General features: G+C 31.8%; 4 protein-coding genes across 7 annotated transcripts in view; 1 reads left to right on the forward strand and 3 right to left on the reverse strand.

Moving 5' to 3' along the window:
• The window catches only part of LOC126843830 (protein sickie), an 85,679-nt gene extending 75,623 nt beyond the window's left edge, over positions 1 to 10,056 (reverse strand). For 2 of the 3 annotated variants that reach the window (XM_050581644.1, XM_050581641.1), the window contains exon 1: positions 9,805 to 10,056. The gene's annotated coding sequence lies outside the window, so the exon portion shown is untranslated. The remainder of the gene's footprint in view (positions 1 to 9,804) is intronic. The other variant, XM_050581643.1, reaches the window with a different exon arrangement.
• Positions 10,057 to 14,134: 4,078 nt separating this feature from the next.
• Positions 14,135 to 18,363, reverse strand: LOC126842866 (SCY1-like protein 2). Its single transcript, XM_050580067.1, has 12 exons — positions 18,003 to 18,363; positions 17,733 to 17,937; positions 17,376 to 17,670; positions 17,094 to 17,309; positions 16,921 to 17,034; positions 16,717 to 16,859; positions 16,486 to 16,645; positions 16,166 to 16,402; positions 15,944 to 16,076; positions 15,229 to 15,439; positions 15,000 to 15,149; positions 14,135 to 14,929 (listed from the first exon to the last, which is right to left on the reverse strand). The coding sequence occupies exons 1-12, from the start codon at positions 18,127 to 18,129 to the stop codon at positions 14,596 to 14,598; spliced, it is 2,325 nt and encodes a 774-aa protein (XP_050436024.1). The 5' UTR covers positions 18,130 to 18,363; the 3' UTR covers positions 14,135 to 14,595.
• A 2,762-nt stretch (positions 18,364 to 21,125) lies between these two features.
• LOC126843278 (condensin-2 complex subunit H2-like) lies at positions 21,126 to 27,525 on the forward strand. Of its 2 annotated transcripts, none has more exons than XM_050580693.1 (15): positions 21,126 to 21,396; positions 24,208 to 24,337; positions 24,405 to 24,520; positions 24,587 to 24,750; positions 24,825 to 24,973; positions 25,075 to 25,234; positions 25,298 to 25,409; positions 25,504 to 25,628; positions 25,700 to 25,841; positions 25,950 to 26,121; positions 26,284 to 26,307; positions 26,454 to 26,489; positions 26,559 to 26,707; positions 26,803 to 27,027; positions 27,105 to 27,525. In XM_050580693.1, exons 2-15 carry the CDS (start codon positions 24,241 to 24,243, stop codon positions 27,240 to 27,242), a joined length of 1,809 nt encoding a protein of 602 aa, XP_050436650.1. In that variant the 5' UTR covers positions 21,126 to 21,396; positions 24,208 to 24,240; the 3' UTR covers positions 27,243 to 27,525. The 2 variants fall into 2 exon arrangements, with proteins under 2 accessions (XP_050436650.1, XP_050436649.1); XM_050580692.1 differs by lacking the exon at positions 21,126 to 21,396 and adding an exon at positions 23,942 to 24,049 and having other exon boundaries at positions 26,454 to 26,491; positions 26,558 to 26,707.
• On the reverse strand, positions 21,402 to 23,659 carry LOC126843279 (trimethyllysine dioxygenase, mitochondrial). Its single transcript, XM_050580695.1, has 7 exons — positions 23,522 to 23,659; positions 23,319 to 23,413; positions 23,094 to 23,215; positions 22,826 to 23,034; positions 22,226 to 22,404; positions 21,915 to 22,145; positions 21,402 to 21,751 (listed from the first exon to the last, which is right to left on the reverse strand). The coding sequence occupies exons 2-7, from the start codon at positions 23,387 to 23,389 to the stop codon at positions 21,490 to 21,492; spliced, it is 1,074 nt and encodes a 357-aa protein (XP_050436652.1). The 5' UTR covers positions 23,390 to 23,413; positions 23,522 to 23,659; the 3' UTR covers positions 21,402 to 21,489.
• Position 27,526: the final 1 nt, after the last annotated feature.

Consider the following 27,526-nt stretch of genomic DNA (forward strand, 5'->3'; position numbering starts at 1 on the left):
ATTAATCTAAAATGAGTATTTATAAGATTTTTATGTGGCTTTGAAATGGGTGCAATTTTTTTACCTATTATAACGGTTGATACAATTTACTTGACACGGTGTATCTTTTAGGTCCAAATATATATTTAAAGAAATAAATTGTAAATTTACCGCTATTTGATGTTTTATGGTGTAGACGTTGTAAAACGTATAATAAGCATTTTTATGATGTGCGAGCCGGGGTTTTAAAAAAGGCATTAATTTTTTTATAGTTAAATAAGTTCAGTCGAATCGGATATCATTTTATGATGCGTTATACTAGTAGTTGTCTAAACTAAGTCTTAAACATATTATTAGCCTAATAATAAGTGTTTTAAGACTTACAACTACTGTATTATAATGTTATATCAAAAATAAATGGCTGAAGTAAAACTTTAGAGGGGTATTTTTTTTTTTAATGCGCCTCCGAAGAGAAGTTTAAATTGAGACAAATTGGTCAAACAAATAGGATCAAACCGTTAAGGTTAGGTTCAAAATAGACGTTTATTAGAATTTAGTACTAAAATAAATAAAACTTTTTCCTTTTTTTTGGGGGGGGGGGGGGGCAAAGTCGATCAGAACCACACGAAAAACGAGAATGGGACATAAATTGGTACACCGATGGATGTGCCCAGTGTATAATAATACTAATAGTAAGTCTGATTGGATGTGACGTTTCTGGCAAGTCACGAGCAACTACATTACTTGTATACAATAACAACACACATGAAGTAACATTACACGCATTGTCATACGTTATATGTGTTATTGTTAATAAACCATAACAATAACGACAATACTAAACGGACCATATCGTTTGGGGAATAATAATTGAACATAAATATCTTACGTCTAACGTTTTTTTTTTTTTTTTTTGGAATTCGATCGGTTCTTCTTGATAAACTGAGTTTGACCGGAGTTGAAATAAATTCTGTTGCACAAACCGTGTTTTAAATTTTTTGTTGTTGTTAAAAATGTACTTGATATTTGATATTTTTTGTCACTTAACAGCTGTCATTTATCGCTGTGAAAAAAAATCGTTTGTATAGCTGTTAAATTTTGTTATCAATGTTTTGCCTTAAAGTGGTGATAACGGAAATGCGCGTTATCAGCTTATCATTGATTAGTATGATAACAATACTGATAACTCTTACCGCTGATACCATTTATTCGATAACCAGTATACTGGTAATAACTTGAATATAAAACAACGATTGAGCAATACATATAACAAGTCTTAAACAACCAACAATTGTTATGACTTGTGTGAAAAAAGCAGATTTTTGTTATTTTCTATTAGTTGTATATTCTTAAAAAAGTCGTTTAAAAATTTGTTTAAGATGAACAGTTTTAACGAGAAAAATTCTATTGCAATCGGTGAGATTTTTTGAAATACATTTTAAAACAGTTATTTTTAGGCCACTATTAATAGATTATATTATACATGTGATATCGTAAAATCTAATAATTTCCATTTTTTTTTTTTATAGATTATCGCTAGTTATAAAAAATTATGGGCAAAATCTAGTAGCAATTTACATAAGTTCATCAACTGTAAGCGGTTGAAATGATAACAGTAAACACAGACAACGCCGTTGCACAGTTGTTTGCATTTATATTGTGTGATCAAAAACCTCTGTAATACTGTTGTTCATTCGGATTGAAATATAATAATGCGATTAATTATAATGGAAAAATAGAGATTAAAATTGTTAACGCGCGAATAATCAACAGAAATTAAAATCATTTTAACAACATTGTGTAGTGTACAGACAGTGTGTGCAGATGCAAAAACATTGTTAAATAATTTAACTAAATATGTATAATATTATAAAACAATTTTTAATTGAAATTCAAAATCTTTGAACAGTGTTCTATCTCTTACCCGATCTCTAATCTTCTACCCCTTATCTCCTACCCAATCTCTTATCTTTTATCTCTTATCAGATAAAAGCGTGACAGCCACAGCATTTTATTTTTTACTTAGTAACTAATGTTCCGGCTTTGCTAATTTAATAACTAATCAAGTATCTATTGTTAAGGTGTAGGTTTTTAGGGATTGCGTTTAAACCAAGACAGATTTAATAATTTTATTTAAGCGGGCAATTCGCCAAGCACAATATAATAATGTATAATAGTGTTAACTGATTAGTGAGCACAGATGCATACAGGTTGAATAGTATGTTATAGTTTGTCTGTCTGTGTGTGTGTAAAAGGACACTTATTTGTAAATAAAATATGTCAGTCGATGAACATTTTCCCGGATCCCGAAGGACTTAAAAGAGTATAATTTAATATACCTAGTACATATTATATATTCAACGGTTTCGGTCTAATTTGAGACCAAAGACTACAAGACCAGACGCCTGAGGGTTACTGGCCCCTGCACTAAAAATAAAATGACTGAGAGACTTTAAAAGAGAAAGAAAAAAAGTTTGCCGACCAACAGGAAATATATCTTATTATTATTATATATACATATATTATATGGTATATTATTCCGTTTTAGACACTGGCACTGGCAGTGTATGTGCATCTGTATTTTTTCCACATTTGGGAAGACATAAATGTCAACCTAACCTAACTAATAATAATAAATAAACCTTGTAAAACCGTTTTTCAAAAATAAATATTGTTCTTTCATCCAACGCGTTTAAACATAATATAATTTCTGTGGCCCGTGAAGTACTTAAACAACCCCCCTCCCAAAAAAAAACACCCACTTATCACCCTCTGCCCGGTTTTGTTCTATCTTTATTTAAAAAAGTGCATTTTGTACACGAAAGGCTCTTCTTGAGGTTTTCTATGCAATTATTACTCATTTAACTTGCCTCGGTGTTTAATTAATGAAATAATTGGTTGACTTTACTGTACCCATTGTATGTTTTTTTATCTATATTGTGTTAATTTATTCATTGTGTTCTGTGTTTAGTGTTATCATTAACACCACAGTGATCAGGCATCAGCTAATGGTTTTAATTAGGGGCGTACTGGTATTATCTGGTACCTATGTACAAACCAGAAATAGCTTAGGTGTAAGCAAATAACAACAGAATCGTCTACACAGTAATGCCTTGGTAATATTATTGTTGGATATTCTGTTTGCATTTTAATGTTGATCTAGTCGACACTCGAGCCTTGTGAACGTTTTCGGATATTCTCGGTGTAACAAACAAATACAAGATAACATTATTATAAGCCTGTGACAGGTTGTGTGGGAAAGCACAATAACAAGACCACTTTAAATTTAAAGCAACGCAACACACGCGTTAAGAGGGCGTTTATTGTTAAAGGAATTTTATCATTAAAATGCACATTAATTCAAAATTAAAACATAAAATCGTGGACATACCTATTGTTCTGTATAAACTTTAAATTGCGTTTTTATGGGCGTGGGTTAGGTTTTTCATAAAAGGTCATCACAAACAATGACTTGACGGTAACCAAAAAAATCCAATGCAGTTTTACAATAAGAAGGGCTGCGGGGAAAAAAGATCAATGTCAATTTTTTAACATTCTGAGAAAATCATATTTTTTTAAACGTTCAATGTGTTGCGGTGGATTAAAATAGTGTTGACATTTTATTAAAACTTTTTTATTTATCAACCTCTTATTGCAAGGGGACTATAATTTCATTTTAACAAAACAATATATTAATGTTTTATTGTTGGTATTTTCTTTGGATTAAAAGAGACTCAGTCACGGGTAAATAGTCTAAAACGAAAATAAATAATAAAATATTATTAATATTTTAATGTGATTATTTATTGTATTCGAAATTATATAATTGAAATGAAAGTGTTGAAATACAATGAAATTGTTATTATCTTTAAGTTATTATAGTAATATTAGACTACAGGAAATCAAAATCTAACCTCTCCATGTTGTTTTCCAATTTGATTTCATCAATATATTCTGTGACTAACTGAATGAGGCTAAAATCGACATTTTTGAACGACCGACGGAGTTGAACCATAAACATCCTGGCTTTTTCCAAATTGTTACACTCAACCGGCAATGGGTCGTCAGCCTCACAACCGAGAGGCAGACAAAGCGATACTAGTACAGGATATACATCCCTAACTACCATACTATCTAATTTCTGTGTTCCATTGGAGACATTTTGAATGGCAGATAGTAAGTTATTTACGTGTAGGTCGTTGGTTAAGCTTAACGATTTACCAAATGTTTTGACCTCGTCGTACCACTCAAGCACCGCACCGTCTGAATAGTGTAGATATTTCAGGAGATTTAACGTCAGCTTGTACATGACAACTTTTAACAATGAATATATCAGCTTAAAGTGTGATTTTACATTTTGAAGGTTGTCGGTAGTCCAATCCAGTGTACGTGCGTCATGATACGATTTTTCCAACCGTACTTTGGTTATGTCCGGCCTGCTCGATTGTGCTCTGCTTAAATGCATCAGATCGCATTTTCTAAAATAAAGATTGTTCATTTTTAACTTGTCCACAAACTCTTTAATAAACGAATCCGCTAATGCATCGTCTCCTTTCAGCAGTTCTATGGCCTCCTTATTATTTTTGTGCACCATATCTATCAACACATTTTTTGGCGGATAAGGTTTCGAGCGAATCATTCCATAGAAACCATCGAAAGAATTATCTTTACGGCATCCGTTTAGGTCTTTAAGTAGTTTATCGATGACATACTCGTGCGTGGCTTCGAGTTTCTGATAGTCTGCCGGTATATCGACTGAATGTTCAGCGAAACCGGCTACTAAATTCGTGTACAAAAGTAGTAGCCACAGGGATCCCATATTCCTTATTTTTAAACTATACAAAGAACCTATCTGGAATTTAATAGTGTGTTTATAATAACTTTCGTCAACGGCCGTCAGTCTTGTCGGCGTATTATACGCAGGGCTAATTAAAATCTGAGTTAGCAGCATGTGCTTTAACCCGCTGAACAGATAGGTGCATTTTAAACAAACAGACTCACTATAATTTTCGATATGATCCACGCTGCGATTTTCGTATCTGATATCCATTAATTTTACTGATTGACAAAAGAATAGCGCGAAACAATAAAAAAATGTCTGGAGCTTCATAGTTTTTTTTTTTTGCAAAATTCAATAACTGTTCCGTCGAAAAAAAGTCTTGTACACATTGATCGCGATAGCTTAGCGATTAGAGTGTCTACAATAAACGTTCGTGTTGTGGCGTTACTTTAAAGAAACAGTTTTTATTTGTTCAGACCACATTTCATTTTTTAATTTATTATATGAACTTTCTGTACTGCAGTGCAACGCACACAGGGTGCATCATAAAGAATGATGGGGTTTCAAACGGCTGTATAGGTTGAAAAGTATTGGACCTACAGCGCGCTGGTAGGGCTTGAATGAAAGAGGGAGTTGTCCAAGATACACTCTGTATAATATTGGATAAAATATTTGTGTACGTGTACAATTTTTGTTTTTTTTTTAATAAAATAGGGTTTTATGTTAATCAACCACAGTTAAAACCGAAATCATAGTAAAACATTTATTATTTTGGTTTAACCGGTACTTAGATGCACAAATTCTTATTCTCATAATATAGTCAGGTATTGGCTAACATTCGTTTTGATCGCATTTTGTTCTTGAATCACCGTGTATGGTGATGACTCTGGCTTATATTGTAATACCAAAGTACTTGTTTGAGTAATCGAAAATCCGATATATATATATATACAATGATACACACACATGGAAATATACAATAATTAAATAGTATTTAATTATTATGTATTATTGTGTTATTCGAAGTTGTAAAGCATTTAAGGATATGATTTTGTCGGTTATCCAATACTTTTGTATCGCCGCCCCGGTAGAACAATATTTACAATGACACAACTGAAAAATTTGGTAAAATGCCCTTCATATGAGAAATAGTACAACCTAACCTAACGGCAGATTGGACTTAAATATATCAAGTAAAGTGCGCATAGGCCCTGCAAGATGAGCTAAAATAAAATCATAAAGAAGAATAAATATCGAATAATAGAATTACATTATAATATCGTTTCTTAGCAAACATTTTTACCATACATTTTCTATGACTGGTTTGAGAATATATTGTAATACAATTTAAGGTATATCGATTTGACCATAACTTTTATAGTATTATATTGCAATATTTAATGACTTTAGTGTAAGTACCAACTGAAATGATTTATTACTCGTCAATCGCCATTAAAAGATAACGGAGTAGAGTTTTTTTTATCTGTGTACAACAAAGTAGACTAATAAAGTGTAGAGAAAACAATATTAGAATCATGATTTTATTATATTTCAACGAGGAATCGAATTTAATAATTCTTTTTTTATTTGAACAAAATCTTTGTTTGCTTTAGTAACAATTTTACTTGCACGATTTCAATTAGAGCTTTTATAAATACAATTTCCCATGTCCTTGAAATAAATTATAATTTTTTCAACTTTAAGATAACTCATTTTATAGATTTTTTTTTAGGTTCTTTTACAACTGTTGGAATAGAACTTTTTGAATAAAATTCTAGACTCTGTCGCGTCTCGGTTATTATAATACAGTGTGTAGGTATTGATAAAGTTCTAACCTTATTTGTAAAACCGCACCTACTAATGGTTAATGCTCCTGGGATACGTTTGTGTAGATAATATATTATATTTAAAGTGGAATATTAATATTTGAAGAAGAAGACTATTGACTACATATTATCTTATTTTGTTTTCAAAAACATAATATGTATAATAATTTTTCGGTCGACAGGCAAAATGTATAAGCAGATATATTTCCCGTTATATCATGTCAGCAAATCTCCCGTTTCTTTTACCTTCCATATATATAAGAAGATCCACCCTTCTTGAGTGTTTTTTTTTTGTTTTCTGTAGGGAGTGTCCTCGCTCAGTGTGGCGTGCTTAATATAGACTGACACAAAGCGTATGCGAGCAAATTGCACCGGCAGTGCCTTCCTTCTAAAGAGATAATTAAAACTTGCCAGTCACTTACTTCTGCTCGACCGCTTTGTCATCATATAAGCACACAACACAATTAAACCCTTCACCCCCACGGTTTTTCTTATTATATGTAAATATCCGCCGTCTTAAGATCATAATATGTATAACGCTTTAACGCGCGCACATAAATCGTGTCACAAGTGTTTTCGGTTTTACTCTTAAAGGTAGTACAATACTCTCCTGAGTTAAAATTGTGAGAAAATCACAGAGTGATCACACCGCGGTCGTGTGACGATTAAGATTTCACCCTAAGCAATGCGCTTGTGTGTTGAAACAATATAATCACAAGGAAAACATATTACCACCCTACTGGCTTGTGTCGCCGACATATTAATAACCATAATAAAAACATTACAAAAAAAAATATATATATATATTTAAAGAGGGCGCAGGGAAGACCCGCTTGAAATAGTACAACCAAAACGAATATTATTATTATAATATTTCAACCAGACACCCTTGTAATTATTGTCGACACCCCTTCGCCAAGTCCCCGGAGGGCATAACGCCGTCGTCGGTGTTAAAAAGTTATGATATGGTATTTGGACGTCCAACAGTATGTGATTGTATACACGGGGGTGGGGGTGAATTATCATATCCCGGGCCAATATCTGGGCATAGGGAAATGGAATCGATAATTACATTCGCGGTGCTGAGTGAACTTTAAATTGCGTTTTTATAGGCGTGGGTTAGGTTTTTGATAAAAGGCCATCACAAACAATGACTTGACGGTAACCAAAAGAAAAATCCAATGCAGTTTTATAATATGAGAAATAGTCCAACCTAACCAAACCTTACCGAACTTTATCAAACCCAACCAAACCTAACCTAACTAAACCTAACCAAACCTTTCCAAACCTAACCTAACCTAATGGCAGATTGGACTTAAATATATATTAAGTAAAGTAATGTGTATTTGTATATATGGCATTCTTTGAGGGCGAAACAGTTAGATTTATATCATATGAAGGGCTTTTTTTTTTGTATCGAAATAGTTTGAACGCGTAGCCAATTTTCATGCAGTTTTGTACTTGTAGTTTAAATTTTATACTTGGTATTTTTACCTTTAAAAAAAAAATTTAATATAAATATACTTTTCAATAATCATACATTAGAATATTGCCTATGTTTCCAATGCATTGTGTTTCAAAGTATTTTCATCATAAAGACACACACACACACACGCACCTCCTAATATGTTGACATTATAATGAAATTAATATAATTTCAAATCGTTTTTTTTATATAATTAATAATAGAAATAGAAATAATAGAGCAATCAGAGATAAAAAAAAAACAATTTATATAGATGGAGATGACTTACGGGACATGGCATAGGCTAAATGGATAGAAAAATATGCACATTCGTCAATTATTCTAGAGGAGGAGCAAAGTTTTAAAAACATACTTTATCTAAGTTCTTGTAAATACCACTGTCAAGCGATAATGAAGGTTTTCTAATCATCTCACACGTTGAACGTTTGTCAATTATAGTTACCTTCCATTAAACCGCTTAAACTTGATAATAATTTAAATTATTCACTATAATAAGTAGGTAGGATGGTTAAAACGCTAAAGCATTACCGACCTACTATTTGGAAAAGTCCAACAAAAATGTAAACAATGTAATTTGTAGTGTCCAAAATTGACAAACATATTCTCTGAAGATTTTATTACAATTTTGTGCTGTATTCAAAATTGTTTAATATAATAGGCATTCAACTTGAAAACAAAATATAATATTATTATTTTTCAGCAGCATAGTGCATTGTACAATATACTTGAAAACTCTATAGAAAAACCATATAAAACACAATATTGGTAAAAATAGTATTAAAAAAAAAAAAAACAATACTGCTGTTTTGATAAGAAGTGAACTTGTCAAACTTCTGACATGAAATTAAGCACTTTCCTGCGGATGACATTTAATTTTGTATGACTAACTTAGAAGTCTCCTAAATTGGCCGCTGTATACAAACACGTTGTTTAGTAAGTTTTTGACCTTTGACGAATCAAAACATTGGTGCAAATATGATATAAAATATTATACTTAGGTACATCATTTTTATTACACCTATACATTTTTTCGTATTACGATTTAAAAAATTGTACTTAATTTGAAAGAATATTACAATTTATTATATAATGAATAATTACATTTTTCCGGTTTTCCCCAGTCACAAAATTAGAGTATTCATCAAGTATTAACAGCTAATGTATTCAAAAGTTTATAGACATCATATTTAGGTTGTGGATTAAATGATAATTTGAAAAGATACTATTATTTTTAAACTACATAGTCAAAATATATTTATTAATATTTGGATTTCAACTTAATATTGTTGTTGGAGTTATACATATACCTATACTCCAATAACCGTTAAACCTAATATTATTATAGTTCGTAGATATGTTTTTGTCTTATTGTAGAGAAACAACCCTTACAATTATTTTAGAACATTATTCAGATACTATTTTTTTATAGTATCGCTCAAAAAAACGTTTAAAACTAATATTTCAAACTTATTGGTTTTGTTTTCAAATATATCCTAAACATAATATTCATCACTATAAATTGAATGTTTAAAAAAAAATTAAAGTAATATTAACAATATGCTGCACACTCATATGGTGTTATTTTATTAGGGAAGTTTGATAAAATATATATTTAACTTTACCTAACCTAACTGACTAAACCTAACCTCGCCTAATCTAACCTAACTGACTAAACCGAAAAATAAAACAGTAAGATAATAATCAAAAAAATAAATAATTATAGCAATTATTACCTTTATAATACACCTGTCGGACTAGTCCAAAAACGACCACCTTCACACGTTATTTTTTTCAAAAATAATTTTTTAATTTAAGTATAAATCACCAAAAAAAACAAAAAAATATTAATAAATAAAAAATTAAAAAAAAGTTGTATTATTCAAACGAAACACAGACGTCGCGATCCGGCAGCGTGCCGACGGTAACGACGGACCGACAGTTATGGCACCGCGGTGATGGCACGGCGAAGAAGCCGGTACGCGCCGAACTGCACACACACCGTAGAGGTATGGGCCACCGCGTCCACGTCTCGCCCGTAGCAGCGCGTCACGTCGCCGCCGCCACAGTTTCGTCCACCCCCGAAGAGCGCCGTCGCGCGCCGTCACGACTACTGCCAACGTTATTTCTCTATCTTTTTTTTTTTCCAGTTTACCCCTCGGCCCTCCACCTCCAACCCTCCAACACTGACACTGTATGGTTCCTCCATTACACACACACACACACACACAGACGCGCGTGATGTTACACTTTTCCACTCTCCCTCGCCCCTCCCGCTGCACCGTACTCCCTCCCTCCTCCCTCCACTCCAGCCGGTACGCTACGGCGAGTAAATATAAACGCGGCGTTTCGTTCAGGCAAATCGGTCGCACCGTCTCTCCCGAACGACGGTGTACACGGCCGGTCTGTGGTATACTTTACCACACTTACTTTTTATTTTCGACCGACTTCGAAAATAGATATAAATAACGACTCCAGAAAAAAAAAACAAACCGCAAGCCAAATCTTGCACGCCCAAACGCGACCAGCAACGGACGTCGAAAAATCAGTGCCGTCTGTCTTTACCCTAAGGGGGCGCGTGGGACACGAGCCCAGGGCCCTGGCCTGATAGGGGCCCCCAAACGACCCGGTATTTCAATGAGTGGCGTAGCTAATGTGGGCGTAGGGGGAGAGGCAACTGTCCCTGGGCGCATTTTATTTTAGGGCGTTTTTTGTACGGTTTACTGTACACGTTAACTAATATAGGGCGCAAAAAAAATGTCTTGCTCCTGTGGGCGCTTTAGTCTCTAGTTACGCCACTGATTTCAATCTAAGACTACGTACCTACTTATCATTTGTACATTAAAGAAGTTTTAAAGATTCGTATATTAGTATATTAATCAAAGGAAAAATATAAACAAAATAATATAATATACTATTATTGTACAAGATGATTTTTTTATCGTGGCCCACTCAATATCTCACTGGAGGGTTTAATTAATAGTTAAAAATGTTCTTATGTTCTTACCCCCCCCCCCCAAATTAGTTTTTTTTATGATGGCAACTATTGAAACTTAAATGGTAACGCAATAATTTCATTGACTTTTTAAATTGAGAATAATGTACTAAACATTTTGACTGGTCGACAACCAGTTTTGGATAACTATTTTTAAAGTTTCAAGTTTAGGGCAGGAGTATAGTATTATGTTTATCTGCAGTGAACGTTATTAGTAAAATATTATTAATTAAAAAAGTTAATAAAACATATACGTTACCATATAAGTTTCAAAAGTTGCTATCAAAAATATTAATTTGGGATGTGGTAGGAACATAAAAATGTGTGGAAAATTGAGATCACGTTACAAAAAAAAAAAACTCTATGGAAAAAAACTTCAATTGTTAAACCCAGTGTGAGATATTGAGTGGCTCACGATATGTGAATCACTCTGTATTGGGTATACCTATGGGCTGTAGTTTGCTCTAGTCTACATACTCTATCTCTAAGCCGATATTCCGTAAAGTAACTGTACAATTTATTACAATATATTACTATTATGTTGTGCGTCTGTGCCGATCAGGTTAGATGAACGTTAAAAAAAAAATTAAGTTTTTTTTTCAAAATTTTTCTATAGCGTGAGTATGCGGATAAAAGGAGTATAATGTATATATGTATATATGTAGAGTTGTATAGATAAAAATTAAAAAAGTCTAATATGGAGTATAATATATTGTTAAGATACAAGTAACTGTGTACAACACAGACTGACTGGTTGTATACACGCTTTCAGCAGCACTGGACCGCACCGGTAAATAACTATTTAGAAAAAAAAACCTTCAGATAAACAGTTCACGTTTACCTACCGGTTGGAGGAGGTTTTACACCCGTCGAGTTTAGTATATTATAGTAATATATAATTTAGTGTACATGTATATAATCACGGTATAGACAATTTAATTACACGGTTACCGTGCAATAGATAGATACACCCAAAAAAAAAAAAAAACAATTACCCACCAGTAATAATAATAATATACGACATGTTTATAATATTTTCCTTTACAGAAGAATATTACAATGGAATTTTACAAAATTAAACATTATTATCCCATAAATTTCCATTAAAAAAAAAAAAAAAAATTATAGCCCGAACATACCAACTACATATTATTAGGTTTGTGAAATATATTATATTAGTTACCAGTTACCAGTTACCACTTACCAGTTAACTGAGCTAAAAGCGAATCATACAAAATGGGGTAGTAGTCGGTAAACAGAGTTGGACATAATTCGAAAAAACGCTGTAAGTTATTTTATTTTATTTTCGATTCTATTTTATTCTTTAAGCACTCTATTTGTGCAACGTTGTGAATTTTAATGGAATAAAAAAACTCTGGTCAAGTGATTCGACAAGTTTCATCAAACTTGGTGTGTATCTACCCACATAATGTTAATGGAAAACGGACGAGGACGGTTGAACTTTAATATGTCTTTTTTCAGTTGTAAAAGTTTTAAACAAAAATCAATCGGTTTAACGATCAGTTCGGAGGAGACATACACGGTACACGTCTGTATGAATAATTGAATAGGTACACTAATGCGACTTATTCTACTTGTAAAGTGGAAAATACAGATGGCCAATCAGAAATGTTATTAACAACATTGATGATTTTTGCTGAAAAAAACCCAACCCAACTTGGTCAAGTGTTTAGCTCTAATGAAACGCCATAATATTTTGAAAAATAGCGTGTAACTTGTGTGGAATATTCTTTAGACGTACAAAAGATATCAATATGTTTAATTTGAATAAAACGTTTTTAAAGAGAACTATTATGAATTCAGTACCTACTTACATAAAATGTGTTAAGTGTTAACCTATAAATTGATAAGTGATAACTATGATATCACAACACTAATTTTCTCTTGAAATTGCAAACATTTCTTTTGCTTTCTCTTTATAAAAATACTTTGACTTGAGTTTTTTTTAGAAAACTGTTCAAGTTATAACTCTCAGTCCAGATGTATACTCTTCAGATCAATTTTCCGACCTTAAGCCCTAAAACTTCACCTAAACAGCGAAATAAAGATTACTCGAGATATTAATATTGTTGTTTAGCCATATTTTATATTGTACCGACTTGGGCTTGATAGGTGCTCTGCTTGTAATAATAATCATAATTCATGCAATACATAAATAACAACACACTAGCAATGTTGTGCATATTGTAATATCTTGAAGTGCCCTACTAAATCATCCCAGTCCCTTATGCATTGCATATCAATGCTTTCCCCTATTTTGTGTGCATGCCAAATGATTGTAAATTCAGACCAAATTAAGCGTTGCAGGCTTTTTAAGAAATTAGAAGTACTTTTATACTGTAGAAGGTTATCATGGGACTATTTCAGTCGGGACAGCCAAGTGGGGCAATATGTGTATACAAATAGGGTGAATAACAATTATTTTTAGTCATTTATGTAATTTTATGATTCGTTAAAACGATTAATAATAATTTTTAACCATGTTACATACTGTAAATTACCACTTATATTCATAAAAAAAACATACACCTTTTTTGGATCATGTTGGAATCAACTTGGCTTATAAATAAACATGACAAAACATATAAAAACTGGTGTAAAAAAAAAGGTATACCTAATGGTTTTTGTAAAAACACACAAATTTCGGTGTATACTTGCCTATCACTTTACTCTTTGAAAGTAAATAGGTGATGATCTATAAATTGTTTTAAAATATTTTGGCGTAGTGTTGTTAATTAAGTTCAAAAAAAAAAAAAAATACCTTAAAAAAGCTTTTTGTACATGTTTTTTTTTGTGTATCATTATCAAATTGTAAACAAAAAACAATATCTAATATATAAATAATGCAATTATTGAAAATTGCACGTAAGGTCAAATAATCAAATAATTGCACGTTCAAAAAAAAAATGAGATAATATTTTATTTATTGGAATTTGGAAAACGAGTATACAGTCAGTTATAATAATTTATTTAATACATTACATTTAAGATCAAATTATAATAATATACCTACAAGCGGGTATTGGAAAAAGTATAAATTAAGTTTACTATACTTAATTATAAATGGGTTATCAAAAGACGATAGTAGTTCAAATAAATAAATCAATAATGGTACGTTACTATAAAATATATTAGTGGACTAGTAGTTTCATTAAAATAACTATAATTACGTCTTATCACATAATAATTAAACGGTAAAATAATTTACGTACGATTAAAAACCCGTAGCGTCGTAATTTTGCAATAAGGGATTGTGATATATAAAAAAAAAAACAGTGGTACAAGTCAATTATTAAAAAAAAAAATTTAAAAAAAAAATGGTATTACAAATTAAACAAGAGCGGTAAAATAAAATAAATACGTGAAATTTGTCAAATAAATAATTTGTTAAATTAAAATACATAGATTTATAAACGTGAGCTATTAGAGTTGTATCGTAAATAATAATTAATACTTTAACGTAATTAAAAAAAAAAAAGGTAGGTATAAAAATAGTCTAATGCCACGACGATCAACTCAATAGATCGTTGATGTCAGACAGCGAAAGTTGTTTGACTTGCTGTTGGTTGTCTTCTTGTTTCGTCCACAAGTCATCCCAATTATGCGACTGACTTTGAAGAGACATCGGTTTACTTTGAGAACCACCCAAAGGCTTGAGTTGCGACAAAGAAGGAGAAGAAGAAGGTTTGGTCTGATTCGTCCAACTTATTTGACTCAAATTCGAATCGATCAGCGTCGACGTTAAGTCTTTGGGCGAAGGAACCGTTTTACTAGTTTTTTCCGCGCTAGGACTAGGGTTGAGTTGGTGGTCCATCATTTGAAACACATCATGAGACCTAACTGGCCTACAAAAAAAAAAAAAAAAAACGTAAATCAATTCCAAATACCGAACGGCAAACCTGTGTAACGTTTTACTTTATTTTAATGGCATTTTGCGTTGAAATGTTTGTCGAAAGTCCAAAACCACCCGACTGTTGTGCGGACGAAGATTCGACAAACGTATCGAATTGAAAGTCACCGCCGTTTTGATTTGCGTTCTCCAAATTTCCATTATTGGAAATCGTCCTGGAACACAAAACCGCGAAAGATTATTATCGTACCGCCGTAACGGCGGCCAAGTTTAAAAGTAACCGAAATTGTTTACCTATTTTGATCGTGCAATTGTTGTAACTTCGCTCGATGGTCTGTTTCGACGTTGTTCACCATCTCTTTTACAATCAATATTAGCGTATTAAACTGATTCAGTGTCAAAGTATTTTCAATACACATCGGTATCAGAAACGGTAGTATACTCAAAGCCATCGTATCTTTCGTAACGTTCATTTTTTTATTCGAAAGAATAATCCTATATACACCTAGAACAAAAAAACCAATAACGTCAATTGAAGTGTTATACTGTACGTCATAAAACATTGTATACAGTATAAGTATACTGAATAAAATATTTGTTTCGAAATTAATAACTAGGTAGGCATTTTGTCTCGTTGTTAAAAGTGGGTCGACTAGGTATAGTGGCTGTTGTACCGCCAGTTAAGATTTTACAAAAAGTGCTAATCAAACCTAGGTGTTCTTTATTTAAATAAATAATAACAAGTGTATTTGTATTTGAAATACCTTTGAAATGATTATTTTTAATAATAATAAATTAAAGTCAAGAATATTTAATAATATTTCCAACAACCTTTTATGTTAAATAATTGTTTAAATACAAATTTATTTGGTTCTGTTATAAAAACTTTCATTTGAATTATTATTAATAATATTAATTATATATATATACATATATATTTATTTATTTTAGTTGTATAGAAATCGATATAATTAATTTCTTGTCTTCTTATACTCAATTATTCGATTACCTAATATTCCCATTATCACAGCAGGATCTTTTGACGGTATTTGCGGTAAAAACGGAATAATGTCGTCCAACACCAGCCAGCTGTCTAAGTATTCGATTAGTTTTCCCACACACACCAAACATTTCACACGTACCTAAAAACAAAAATAGTTAAGTAAACACCTCTATTTATTTTTTTTATTAAGTACAATACAACAAAAATATCAAAGCTGAACCAACTCACGGAAAGATCGGATGTCGACAAACAAAGTCTTTTGATTCTCGGTAACAGAGCGTTTTTCATCGCGGGACCTTCGACGAGGGCGGCCAAAGACGGTACAACTGATAGACAAGTTTCTTGAACCGGCTTTGAGTCCAACTCGAGAGTTTTGTACAACATGGGTAGAATGTCGGATTTAATGTCTTCCGACGGTGCCAATTTCAAGAGGAGCTCCATTTTTTGAAGGAAAATAAAAGGAACCTAAGTATCGAACATGGACGACAGAAAATTAATAATATTAGCAACCTTATTGTAGTCGACGTAGTACATTTTTGGGTTCCTACCTGGACTGGTTCGTGTACTTTCATAATGGGTTTCAGACACGGTAAAACGTGATTGACAAACTCGTGTTTTGAACAATTTTCGCAAACGTAAAATATATTTGGTAAAACAAATGGAATCATTACGGGATTCACACACTCTTTTACCAGGCACGGAAGAATTCTGAAAAAATGGACACACAAATCACAATACTCATTTTCAATCCAGACACTTGATAAAAAAATAATTTTTACCGATTCAAACAGATCCTGTGAGGCATTTTTTCCATTATCTGAGGCAGTCCTTTGTAGAATTGAGATTTTTGCAGGTTGTCCCATTGAAAAAGCGAATCCAAATAACTTAGCGTTTTTACACCGACGTCGTTGAAAAATTCAATCTATAAATTACAATAAACCTTATTACACATTCGTACATTTTTTTAAAATAAAGCGCTATACTTTTAAAAAATCGTGTTCATCGAGTCTTTGTTCGTGATGAAAATTCAGTAGATTCTTTAACGGTTCTCTAAGTCCATCGGCAACAGATGTCAGTATTGGCGTACTGCTTTTTAACTGAAATTAAACAAACGAGTAAAAAAATAAGTCAATACAAAACCGATTTCATTACTCACTTCGTTTATGTTACGTTTATACGTAGACCAGTCGTGATTGGCCAGTAAAGGTGCATTGCCCTTATTGTATATCGCGTAAATCAACATTCCCAAAGAAAACATATCGTTGGCTTTCTCTTGACTACGACCACAACTTGATTCGGGTGCCAAATAATCGAGATTTGGTTGCGCCCAAGGATGCACGTCTGTTTTATACTCCCAATTCGACCACATTGGCTGTAAAACAAAAAAAAATTGTTTAATATAACTTATGTATTGTAACACGATATTTTCTATTCTCACTGTTGGGTCGGCAGGATTAATACAGTGCAGACAAAAATCGAAACCGAAAATTTTCCAAGCGCCTTGTTCGTTGATAATAACGTTTTCCGGACACAGATTGTGATGAAGAAGTTTGGCATCGTTGTGTAAAAAAACCAGACCTTGACCGAGCTGCATTAACCCGTACTTGATATCGATATCGTACAGCTTATAGTCTTGTAAATCTTTGGACGCCGGTTGCGGAGTATTGTCCATTTTGCCAAGAGCATTAGCCAAACTACAGAAAACTGGTTCGGTCGCAAACGCCAAACTCTCTCTAAAATGGAAAACGATTAAACGAGAATCGGCAGTGAAATCCATAATATCGCACATACTAACCTCGACTCTTCCAGTGTGTGTTGAACGGTCAACACCTGAGGATGCCTGAGCCTGGTCAATTGAGCAACACCTTTTTTCAACACATCTATTATATGGTCTCTTTCACTTTTCGACCACTTGTCCAACTGTCGTTTTTCTAATAAAAATATGGACGCCGGTTGTTGCGTCGACTTTTTATATCCGCTGTAGATTTTCCACGACAGCCCTAATTGGGGGGGATAACACGAAAATGTTGACAATTTATTATCATAAAACAATATGTGTACATACCGACACCGGCACTGGCTATGTGTTTGGTCGCTTCGTATTCTCTGGTGACCGGATTGCCGGGAAGCACCGTCGAAAGCTGAGACATGGTATTGGTGACCGTCGAACGGAATTTGTTCAGCACGTCCATATTTTGGGCAAATTTAAAATTACTAAATTATAGGTTTATATATATATATATATATATATAAATATTATAGTGACTAATACGAATTGATGTTTTTTATTGATTAAAAAAATTGCATGTTTAAACATTGACTACTTATTAAATGTATAATCTACTACGCTATATTATTATAATATAATATATTACATTATTGCATTTGATTAATCACTATTTAGTATTTACAGTAATTACTAATTGGCAATATACAAAACCACAAACCAAGATTATCATGTTATTAATTAATTAGTATATGAAACAAATAGGACTTGTGATAATAAGGATATATTGTGATAACGATTAATGTAGTATCAGCAGCGCCATTGCAACACAACATTATTGTGTTATAAGTGATAACAAATAAGTATTATTATTAAATTTATAATAGCTATGTTACATATTGAGAAATATGACAGTCTGACGTCAAAAATAAACGTTACATTATTGCCAGTAGTTAATTTTAATCTCTATCCATGTTGAAACAAAGTGACATACTGATAGAGAAAATTTGCAGCCATTCGAGGTGACGTTTTTTGAGTTTTCATTCAATCAAATGGAAACCTAGTACTCGAGATAGACAATATTTGTTATGGATAATAATTATTTAATATAATATTGTGTAATATGATTCAAATAGATATATATATATATATATTTTTTGTCATATGTTCTTTGTAAAGGAGTTCAGTCTGTTCATTCATCATAAAGTTGATAACAGTTGTCCTCCCCGCAAGACTTTTCAGAGAAACCTTTTTTAAGGTAAAGAACAAGTATTAGCTACCAAAAAATGTAAAAGTAATAATGTAATATTTAATATATTGCTATACTATGATAAATATATATATGAGCACATAGAGCATACCCAGCTTGGATGGACAGAAAAATCAAGTTGGTTATTGAAATGACAGAGTAGAAAACAATTACTTAAATACTAAAAACGGATTAGGTGATGTCATTTAACTTTTAACCAGTACAAAATAAGTCAATAAACTATGCTATTAATTTTTTAGAATCCTCGAAATAAAGATTTATATTTAAGGAGTAATGCCTAGGCAATTGATGTATATAAATATATTACGATTGCATTAGCCGTTAGCCGAAGGGAATGATGATGATGATGAGTGAGCATTATCATTATTTGTATTACAACTATAAAAAAAATGCGTCGTATAAAATATGTCTGTTAAACAAGTTCAATAAATCGGTTTTTCTCTTTCCTCGATATATTGTTTCTTAAATCCTCACCATACTTTTAGTTTTGAAAAATGTTTTGGGAATTTCACTCAATTAATAATGAACAAATAATAGGACTATTTTTTTTTGTTTTGGTCAAGGTGCATGTTTAACCTGACCGTTTATAATTTATTCAAAAATTAAACTACACACTTGATTGTGTGTGCATAATATGCGATAACGAGACTATTTTACGGCATTTATCGTCCTTCCTCGAGTGTTTGGATACAAAGTACCTATAAATTATTTTTTCTAACAACAAAACATGTATTATTAGGTACATGACTTGTAATTATAATAATATAGCTACTATAGATAACGGCTGTAGATTAAAAAAATAATCTTAGAATAAATTTATCATAGACACTAGATGTCGATTTAATTGTAATAGATATTATGTTAACTGTGTTGTACATATATATAAATGAATAAAATAAATTAATAGGAATAGCTAGGCACAGGAATTGTCTTATTATATTGGTCGACATGAAAATTAGTTGTGTACGCAGAAATCAGTCATACTGGTGTGAATGTGATGGGTCCTATTGTTTTAGAAAATACACCTACTTTTAATTTTGAATGAAAGACTTGAAATTAAAATTGATATCAATACCAATACTGAACCATATTAAAACATTTTAATTTTTAACTAGGTAATCTAATCTACTTACATACATTGTAAAACTAGCTAAAAATCTTTAAAAGTCAATGTATTGTTGGAAAAACATATCTTTATCGCAATGTTCTAATGATTTTAGAGCTGTACCTACCAGGAATATAATTTTTTTTCTTTATTCCATTTATATTCTTTCCACCAGATCATTTCCCCTTGAAACTTTCCATTGAAAGCTTCTCTCTTCTACATTTTTAATCTCTGAATACTGTCTGTGATGCTGTATTGATATTGTTCGTGGCTTTTTTACAGTAATCTCTAATTTATACATTTTTTCCCCCCACAGCTTTGAAGTACAAATCTCTTCAAACTCTGTTTTGCCGTCTAATCTAATTTTGTTTAAAATTTCAATAGCAATATTTATGCAGTTACCTACAGCAACTGTTTAATTTTGGTTCTATTTCAGAATTTATATCATATTACCGTCATTCTCGCCTTTAAAGTTTATACTGTATGTAAAAAAAAAAAAAAAAAATGCTGGTTTAGTTTGTAGGCGTTGTTTTTTAATTTATTCATTTTGGATTTTGACAAACATAATAATAATGCATCATTCACTACTTAAACCCTATATGAGATATTGAGTGTACACTCTGTATAGCGCATTCTTGTTTCAAGAACTATATTATAATATATGGTAGTATTTAATCGGTGACTTTGAAATAGGCTAAAACATAAATAAAAAAAATTGAAATAAATGAAATATAATAATCACCCAGTCATAAATAATTATGATTGTAACGATAATTGAACCGGACGTAAGTACAAAGGTAGACAGAACACAGTACTAACATTACTGATTACATATTATTATTCTACTTTAGTCTTTTTACTATTGGGTACTTGTTTCTATTATATAATGAAAACCGAAAGATCTTTACCCTTTGCACCACGAGATAATGATGTCTAATTTATTCGTGGCATAGTTTAATAATAATATTGTGGACTTTTAATAGTATTTTTTATAATTAATAACATTGAAATTCGACCAATTTCGAATGGCGGTAACGCTTTGGTTACAGCGGTAACAACTGTGGTCAGGTCAAACTGTTATCTGATAAGGCGATTCGTTAAAAATCGTCCGGAGCTGTTCAACCGTTGTTTGTATTGTTGTGGATTTTATGAATTTTCATTTATGATTTTATGTTTATGATTCAACAAGTTAAAACGTTTCCGACATGCCTTGTAAATAAAACAACGATTTTTAGCTGTTGTACGACGGAAATTCAGTCGGAATACTTAATTGTTGGTTTTACATGTAATATAACAGTCTAGATAATCTGGTGTTGGGTACTCGAAATCCATCAAAACTACACTATAGAATTATTAACGTAAGTAATCGGAAATTATACTCATATATTTTGTTCATACTAATATTTTTTTATACTACATAAATTAAAATAGTTTTTTGAAACAACAAAATTTTAGGATATCAGTCCTAATGTTCTTGCTTTGCTTAAAAATTCTGCTGTTGAAACGTAACATCCAACAAATACTCGTTTTCCTGTAAACGCCGTTCTACCGTGCAATATTCTCCAGTTATTGTAAATGACCACGGTTCCAGGTTGTAATGCGTATTCCCAGTATAACTCTTCACGCTTGAGAATTTCCACAAAATGTGCATAACTCGCGTAAAATTCTGTTATTCGTGATTGAGGTTGACAAGTGCGATCGTATATATTAAATCTAGAATTTCCAAAAAAATATATAGCCAAAGTATTTAGATTGAAAAAAAAAACTTATTTTTGAGTCTACCATACCGCTTAGTATTAGCTTAAGTATTGTTTGGATTAAGCTGTATGTTTCTAAGTTTTTTACTATTATAGATTATATTAATTAAAATGCTAACCTGATTTGGTTGATATCATTTGTCGTCGAATTAATTTTGATAACAGGTTCTGACCACTTGTAGTGAGAATCCAGGTTCACATATTCAGTTTCTACATCGATTTCTGTTAAGCATTTAAAGTGTAAATGATTTTCTTGTTTTAATATTTCTGCAACTTTGAATCCGTCGACTGCCGTACTTAGACCGCCAGTACCGTTATTGTCTCTTTCCAACATGTGAAACACTTGGAGGCTGTAATATTTTGTTAAAATATAAGTAAAATCGACGAACAGTACACGTTTGGTGTTTTTTAAGCGAAACAAAACAATTACCCTGCGCCATCGTTCAAATATGTATTATCGTTGTGTGCTACCAACGATCCATTTGAGTATGCCGGATCTTTGTGATATTTTTCATTTGGACCAACAATCCACATTGGTCCAAACATCAAGTCGTAAGGTTTTGCTATGTGCCTTATTACTTTTTCTGTAGCTTCCAATGTTGGTTCTACCTTTAAAATAAAAAACCAATAGGTCTAAGATTAAACGTTATTTATTCGGCGGTTTGAAATTAAGATAAAAGGGTTTTTTTTTTTTTTTAAATTCGCCGTGCACAATTTTGTCGGTAATTATTTTGATAAAATATTCAGTTAGTTACAAATAGTTATATTAATAATTAGTGAAAGAACTGAAAACTTTATCTAAATTGGAAAACGTTTCTATACCAATTATTTAGCGGCGTACATTATCTCGTTTGATTGTACCTAATAATTATCTGCTCAGGCGAATGTTCTTTTATCTGGTGCTGGTGTTTAATTAATAAGTAATAAATAAAACACTATCGGTATTAACAGCTATTAACATCTTTACAGCTTTGGTTATATGTATATTACCTAAGTATATAAAAAAAGTATATACACAGTGTTTACTTACATTTGTTATAACACCTATGCCGTACTTGAGTATAGATCTCACCAATTCTCGTTGGCCTTCTGTTGTAATCAAACTGTTTGCGTCTACTCTTGCCGGTAGGCTTTCGAGTTCTTTGCCGACACAAGTGTACGGCTCGAGTTTGACGCCGTTCGATGTCCACGTGTCGAAAACCCATTTAACGTCATAAGTGGACGCATGACCATTCGACCCTAAACGAAAACAAAAATATTAATTTAAACTAAAATCAATATTATAAAAAAAAACTTGCATTCAACGTGTAGACTGTCGTTTTCTTGTTCGTATTTGTTGACTTTTATATTTACTGCTTCGAGGAATTGTTGAATAGACGTAATGCGACTTTTGCTCGTAGCGTCATAACATTGTTCACACCTGTAAGTTTAAATAATACCCGTTTACTTTGAACAATTCTTTTCCAATACGTTACAACTAACAACATATACACGCTTACTCCGACAAATGATAATTAACTTACCTACAACTTTCGTACAACCATGTTGTATTTATGGAAATTGATTTTCCTTCAAATTCCAAACTGATTGCCATGTTTACGGTCGATTGATTTCAATTCTAGTATACGATAAAAAACAAAATTCAATAAACAATTTTAGTATAAAATTGGTTTGTCCGATGAATAATTTTTATTGATGATACGCTAAATTTTTTTTTTTTACTTACTCGTAAAATATAAACTACAGTTGAGAAAACTGAAAAAAAAAAAATAGTTGAATTTTCAAGGCCTGTAAATTATAAAAGTGTTTCTGCAATACGAAACTGTCTGCATTTTATTTCTCGTTCTATCTTATATACCTTTTTTTATCTTGAATAAATAAATAAATAAATAAATAAATAAATGAAAACTAATCAATACGGACTAACGGACCATAAGGAATGTGTGTGTAATGGTAATTTAGTTTATCACCTAAAAATTATCTGCTTCAAAAAACTATCTACAAAAGTAACAGTAATTATATCAAACCTATGGGTTTATTTTTTGTAACGTTTGTATTATATATTATAATATATTGATTATTGACCTTTAAAAGAAATAGATACAACACAATTACAGTTAGATTGGGAAAATATGTGATTAAAACACAAACTTATCAATTTATAATTAATCAAAATAATTAATTTTACTGATTAACCAAACTTTACGGCACCGAAGACGACAACATAGTTGTCAAAATACGTATATTTGCTTTAGTTAAGTATATCATTTTTGTGAATTGGGTTTTAATAAAAAAAAATTAGAATAATTTTCAACTTTGTATAAAAGATTATGTTATTGAATTAAATAAAAACTGTTTTACACTTTGCATCACTTACCAACGACAATACATTATCGATGCACATATTTTCAGAATAAAACCACTCCAAGAGCGACAAGTTTGATAATGGCTGCGTTTCGTAGAAGTACTAAACGATGTGCAACCAACAACGAGTCGAGTACAAACAACAACGCTCGCAAACGTAAAAAAGAAGATCCCGAGGGTAAATAATCGCAAAAATTAATTTTACATATATATAATGCAAATTCATACTTATTATACGTATAAAGAATTAGCGGTGCAAAAATATCAAGACGACAGCGATTTTGACGAAGCGTTTAAAAATCTCTTACAACCAATAGAGTTGATCGCCAAGACGAACCATTACGAGTACAACCTAATCAAGGTAAAAAAATATAATAGTTTAGACGATATTTTGTTGTTGTTATTATTTTTTTCCCCCCCCTATTAGGAATTGGATTCGTATTTATACCATTTAAGAGGGTTTCGGGAAGGCGACTCTGTTGACTTTGTCGAAGCCGCGCTCATGTTTCAAAACATAATACTGATTTATCAAAAACGAGTCGACCACTTGGTCGATTTCATGATGAAATTAGTCAGGAAATTTCGAGCCTAGTAAGTTTTTTTTAAATATATATATATATATATATAATGCATATATTTTATATACTTTGTGTATATTTGTACAGTCGAGTGCACCAGAAAGATGGAGAAAACGAAGGAGGAGAGGACGATGTAGAAAACGTGGAGGGTAACAAGAGAAAGAAAAAAGAAAAAAAAGTCAAGTATTATCCCACGTTTGAACCGATCAACGGACAAATATTTGATGAGTCGAAATGTACGTGTAAAAAAAATAATAAAAAATCCTTTCGATTTGATTAAAAAATAGTGTATCGTTTATAATATTAATTGGTCGATTGTCTTTGTTTGTTACTCTAGTGAAAAAATTCGACTGTAAACTTATAAATCTAACGAAATTGCCGCCCGTACCTAAGATAGTGCTCAACGCCAACATAAAGGTCGACAACAAGTATAATCAAATACTACCGTATATATTTATTGGAAACGGCGAAAACATTGGAAAAAAATACGATTTTATGTAAGCGATAAAAATAAGTATAAAAAAAAAGTTGTATACGATCCTTTTTTTTTTTATCCACAGGGTAAATTATTGCCTGAACCGAACTTACGCGGTGAACGAAGAATTTGACTGTCCGACTAACGACGAACTGAAAAACAACCCTCCGCCCGAATTTCAAAAGAATATTCACCCGGTAATTAGTGTTGTTGTAATTAATGTGAAATTAAAAAATGTATAATAAATACAATAATTTTATTACATTTTTTTTTTTTTTTGGTCTATTTCAGTTACCGAGTTTAAACGACGTCGAGATAAACGCTGACCCCGACGACTCGCATATAATGCCCGAACCTGTTGTTTTCGACCAAACTGTTACCGACGAAATATGTGTGGCCAACGCATTGGCAATGAAGTATGCGTAATCAATAAAAAAAAAAATTAGACAATTCAAATTAATTGTGTATTGTATTGTTTTCCTTACAGCCCTGCAAACGTGTTGAACGTCAGTCAAATACCCGAAACCAATAAGAGCATAGACGATTGTTGGCTTGCAGTTACCGACGCCAAATCGGACATGTACAGTACGGATAAAAATGGAAATCTCAAAGTGAAATCCAAAAAAATGGTACGTGTGTTAAAAAAATTATACAATTTTCGTTAGTAAGTCGGACTACATTTTTCGTTAATAAAATTCATCGTAGCGATTTTAGTGAAACGTACTTGTTGTGTTTAGGACAACAACGACGGCATATACTTACCGACTTATGTGATTTCTGAATTATTTTTGGAAATTTTCAAATTAAAAACTGGCCTAGGAGTCGATCCTGCGTTCAGAGAATTAGTTTCAAAAGCACAAAGCATACAGAGATCGGACATTGCCAAAAAGAGACCGAAAAATACTAAAGGTACGCATGAATTGAATTTTTTTTTTATTAATAAAAATAATATACCAATAATGGTAATAAAATACCAATTTAATTCTAATGATCAATAAAGATCTTTTACAGTAGTATTAGTTCTTCTAACAGTCTGTTAACAATTAAATGCAATTTTTTTTTTGTTTACAGATGAAGATAAAATATATAACGAAGGTAAATAAACTTAGGCCAAAATTCTGCTTCGTCATGACTACATTTGTGTCGCACGGTTATGGATAATGTTTTAGACTAATATGTTATTTTTCGACTCGTTACGAGTTTTGTTCATTACTTATGCAATGTTATATTTGTCATTTCAGATCACAATGAAGATTTATACGACAATTTATTGAACGGTGATAAAATTTGTGTTTTTATTTTTTTAATAAGATAATTATTTCTTACTTGACATTTGTGTTTTTTAGGCGGTTTCGAAGGTTTCGACGACATAGTCGACAACGAAAACAACGGGGAACCAGACTTACAAGAACCCGACGTAGCGGTCGAAGATTTCCAGACGTACAAAAAAAACATTGAAGACATGAAAAAACACGAGCAAAATCAAATTGAACATGTATGAAGAAAAAAAATTGATTTAATGTGACAAGAATGGAAAACACAATGTATCATATATGCTAATCTTGTGTGAAACGGCTTTTGATTGTTTAGATGAACGAACAACTGGAAATGCGAAAGCGCGTGCAAGCTTGGCACGATAATCTGCGACCGATTTTGGAAGACGAAGAGAGGAGGACCGCGTTCGACATACACGAATACGGAACACGAATACTCGACTGTTTCGAAGAAAAAGGAGTGAAGAAATCGTTTGAGCAACTAGTTTCCGGACAGATGCAGGGCGAAGTGGCTAGATATTTTTTATCTTCTTTAATGCTGGTAAATTATATATATATATATACATGTGTACTTAACTAATAATGTTTGTTTTTAATTTAAATATTTAAATTCCGCAGGCCAATACGTATAACTTGAGCATAACGAAACCCACTGACGATCCTTTGACCGTTGGCTTGATGGACATAGAACTACTTAAAAAAGAAAGACATCACGAAGAACTCCAAGTCAATATTGGAAACCAAGTAAATCAATGAGCGACAAACCGAACTAGTGTTTGGTCGAATTGTTTGTGTACACCGCCGGTTATTGTAAACATTTTTTTTTTTTTTTTACATATGTATTATATTTATTAATATTTACACATCAAGAATACCGATCTTTCAGATAATTATTGTCAGAAATAGTCATATAATTATAATTCTGTGAGTTTTACAATTTATTTTTGATATAAAAAGACAATAAATGTACTTTAGCATACATTTTTGACGATTGTGTGTATATATTATGTATTATATAAGAAAAAAAACAACACTTGAAC

The sequence above is a fragment of the Adelges cooleyi genome, unplaced genomic scaffold, assembly GCF_023614345.1.
Source record: "Adelges cooleyi isolate 19-005CV unplaced genomic scaffold, UGA_ACOO_1.1 ACOO_flye_CR_arks_rails_tigmint_CR_PRNA_574, whole genome shotgun sequence".
NCBI lineage: Eukaryota > Metazoa > Arthropoda > Insecta > Hemiptera > Adelgidae > Adelges > Adelges cooleyi.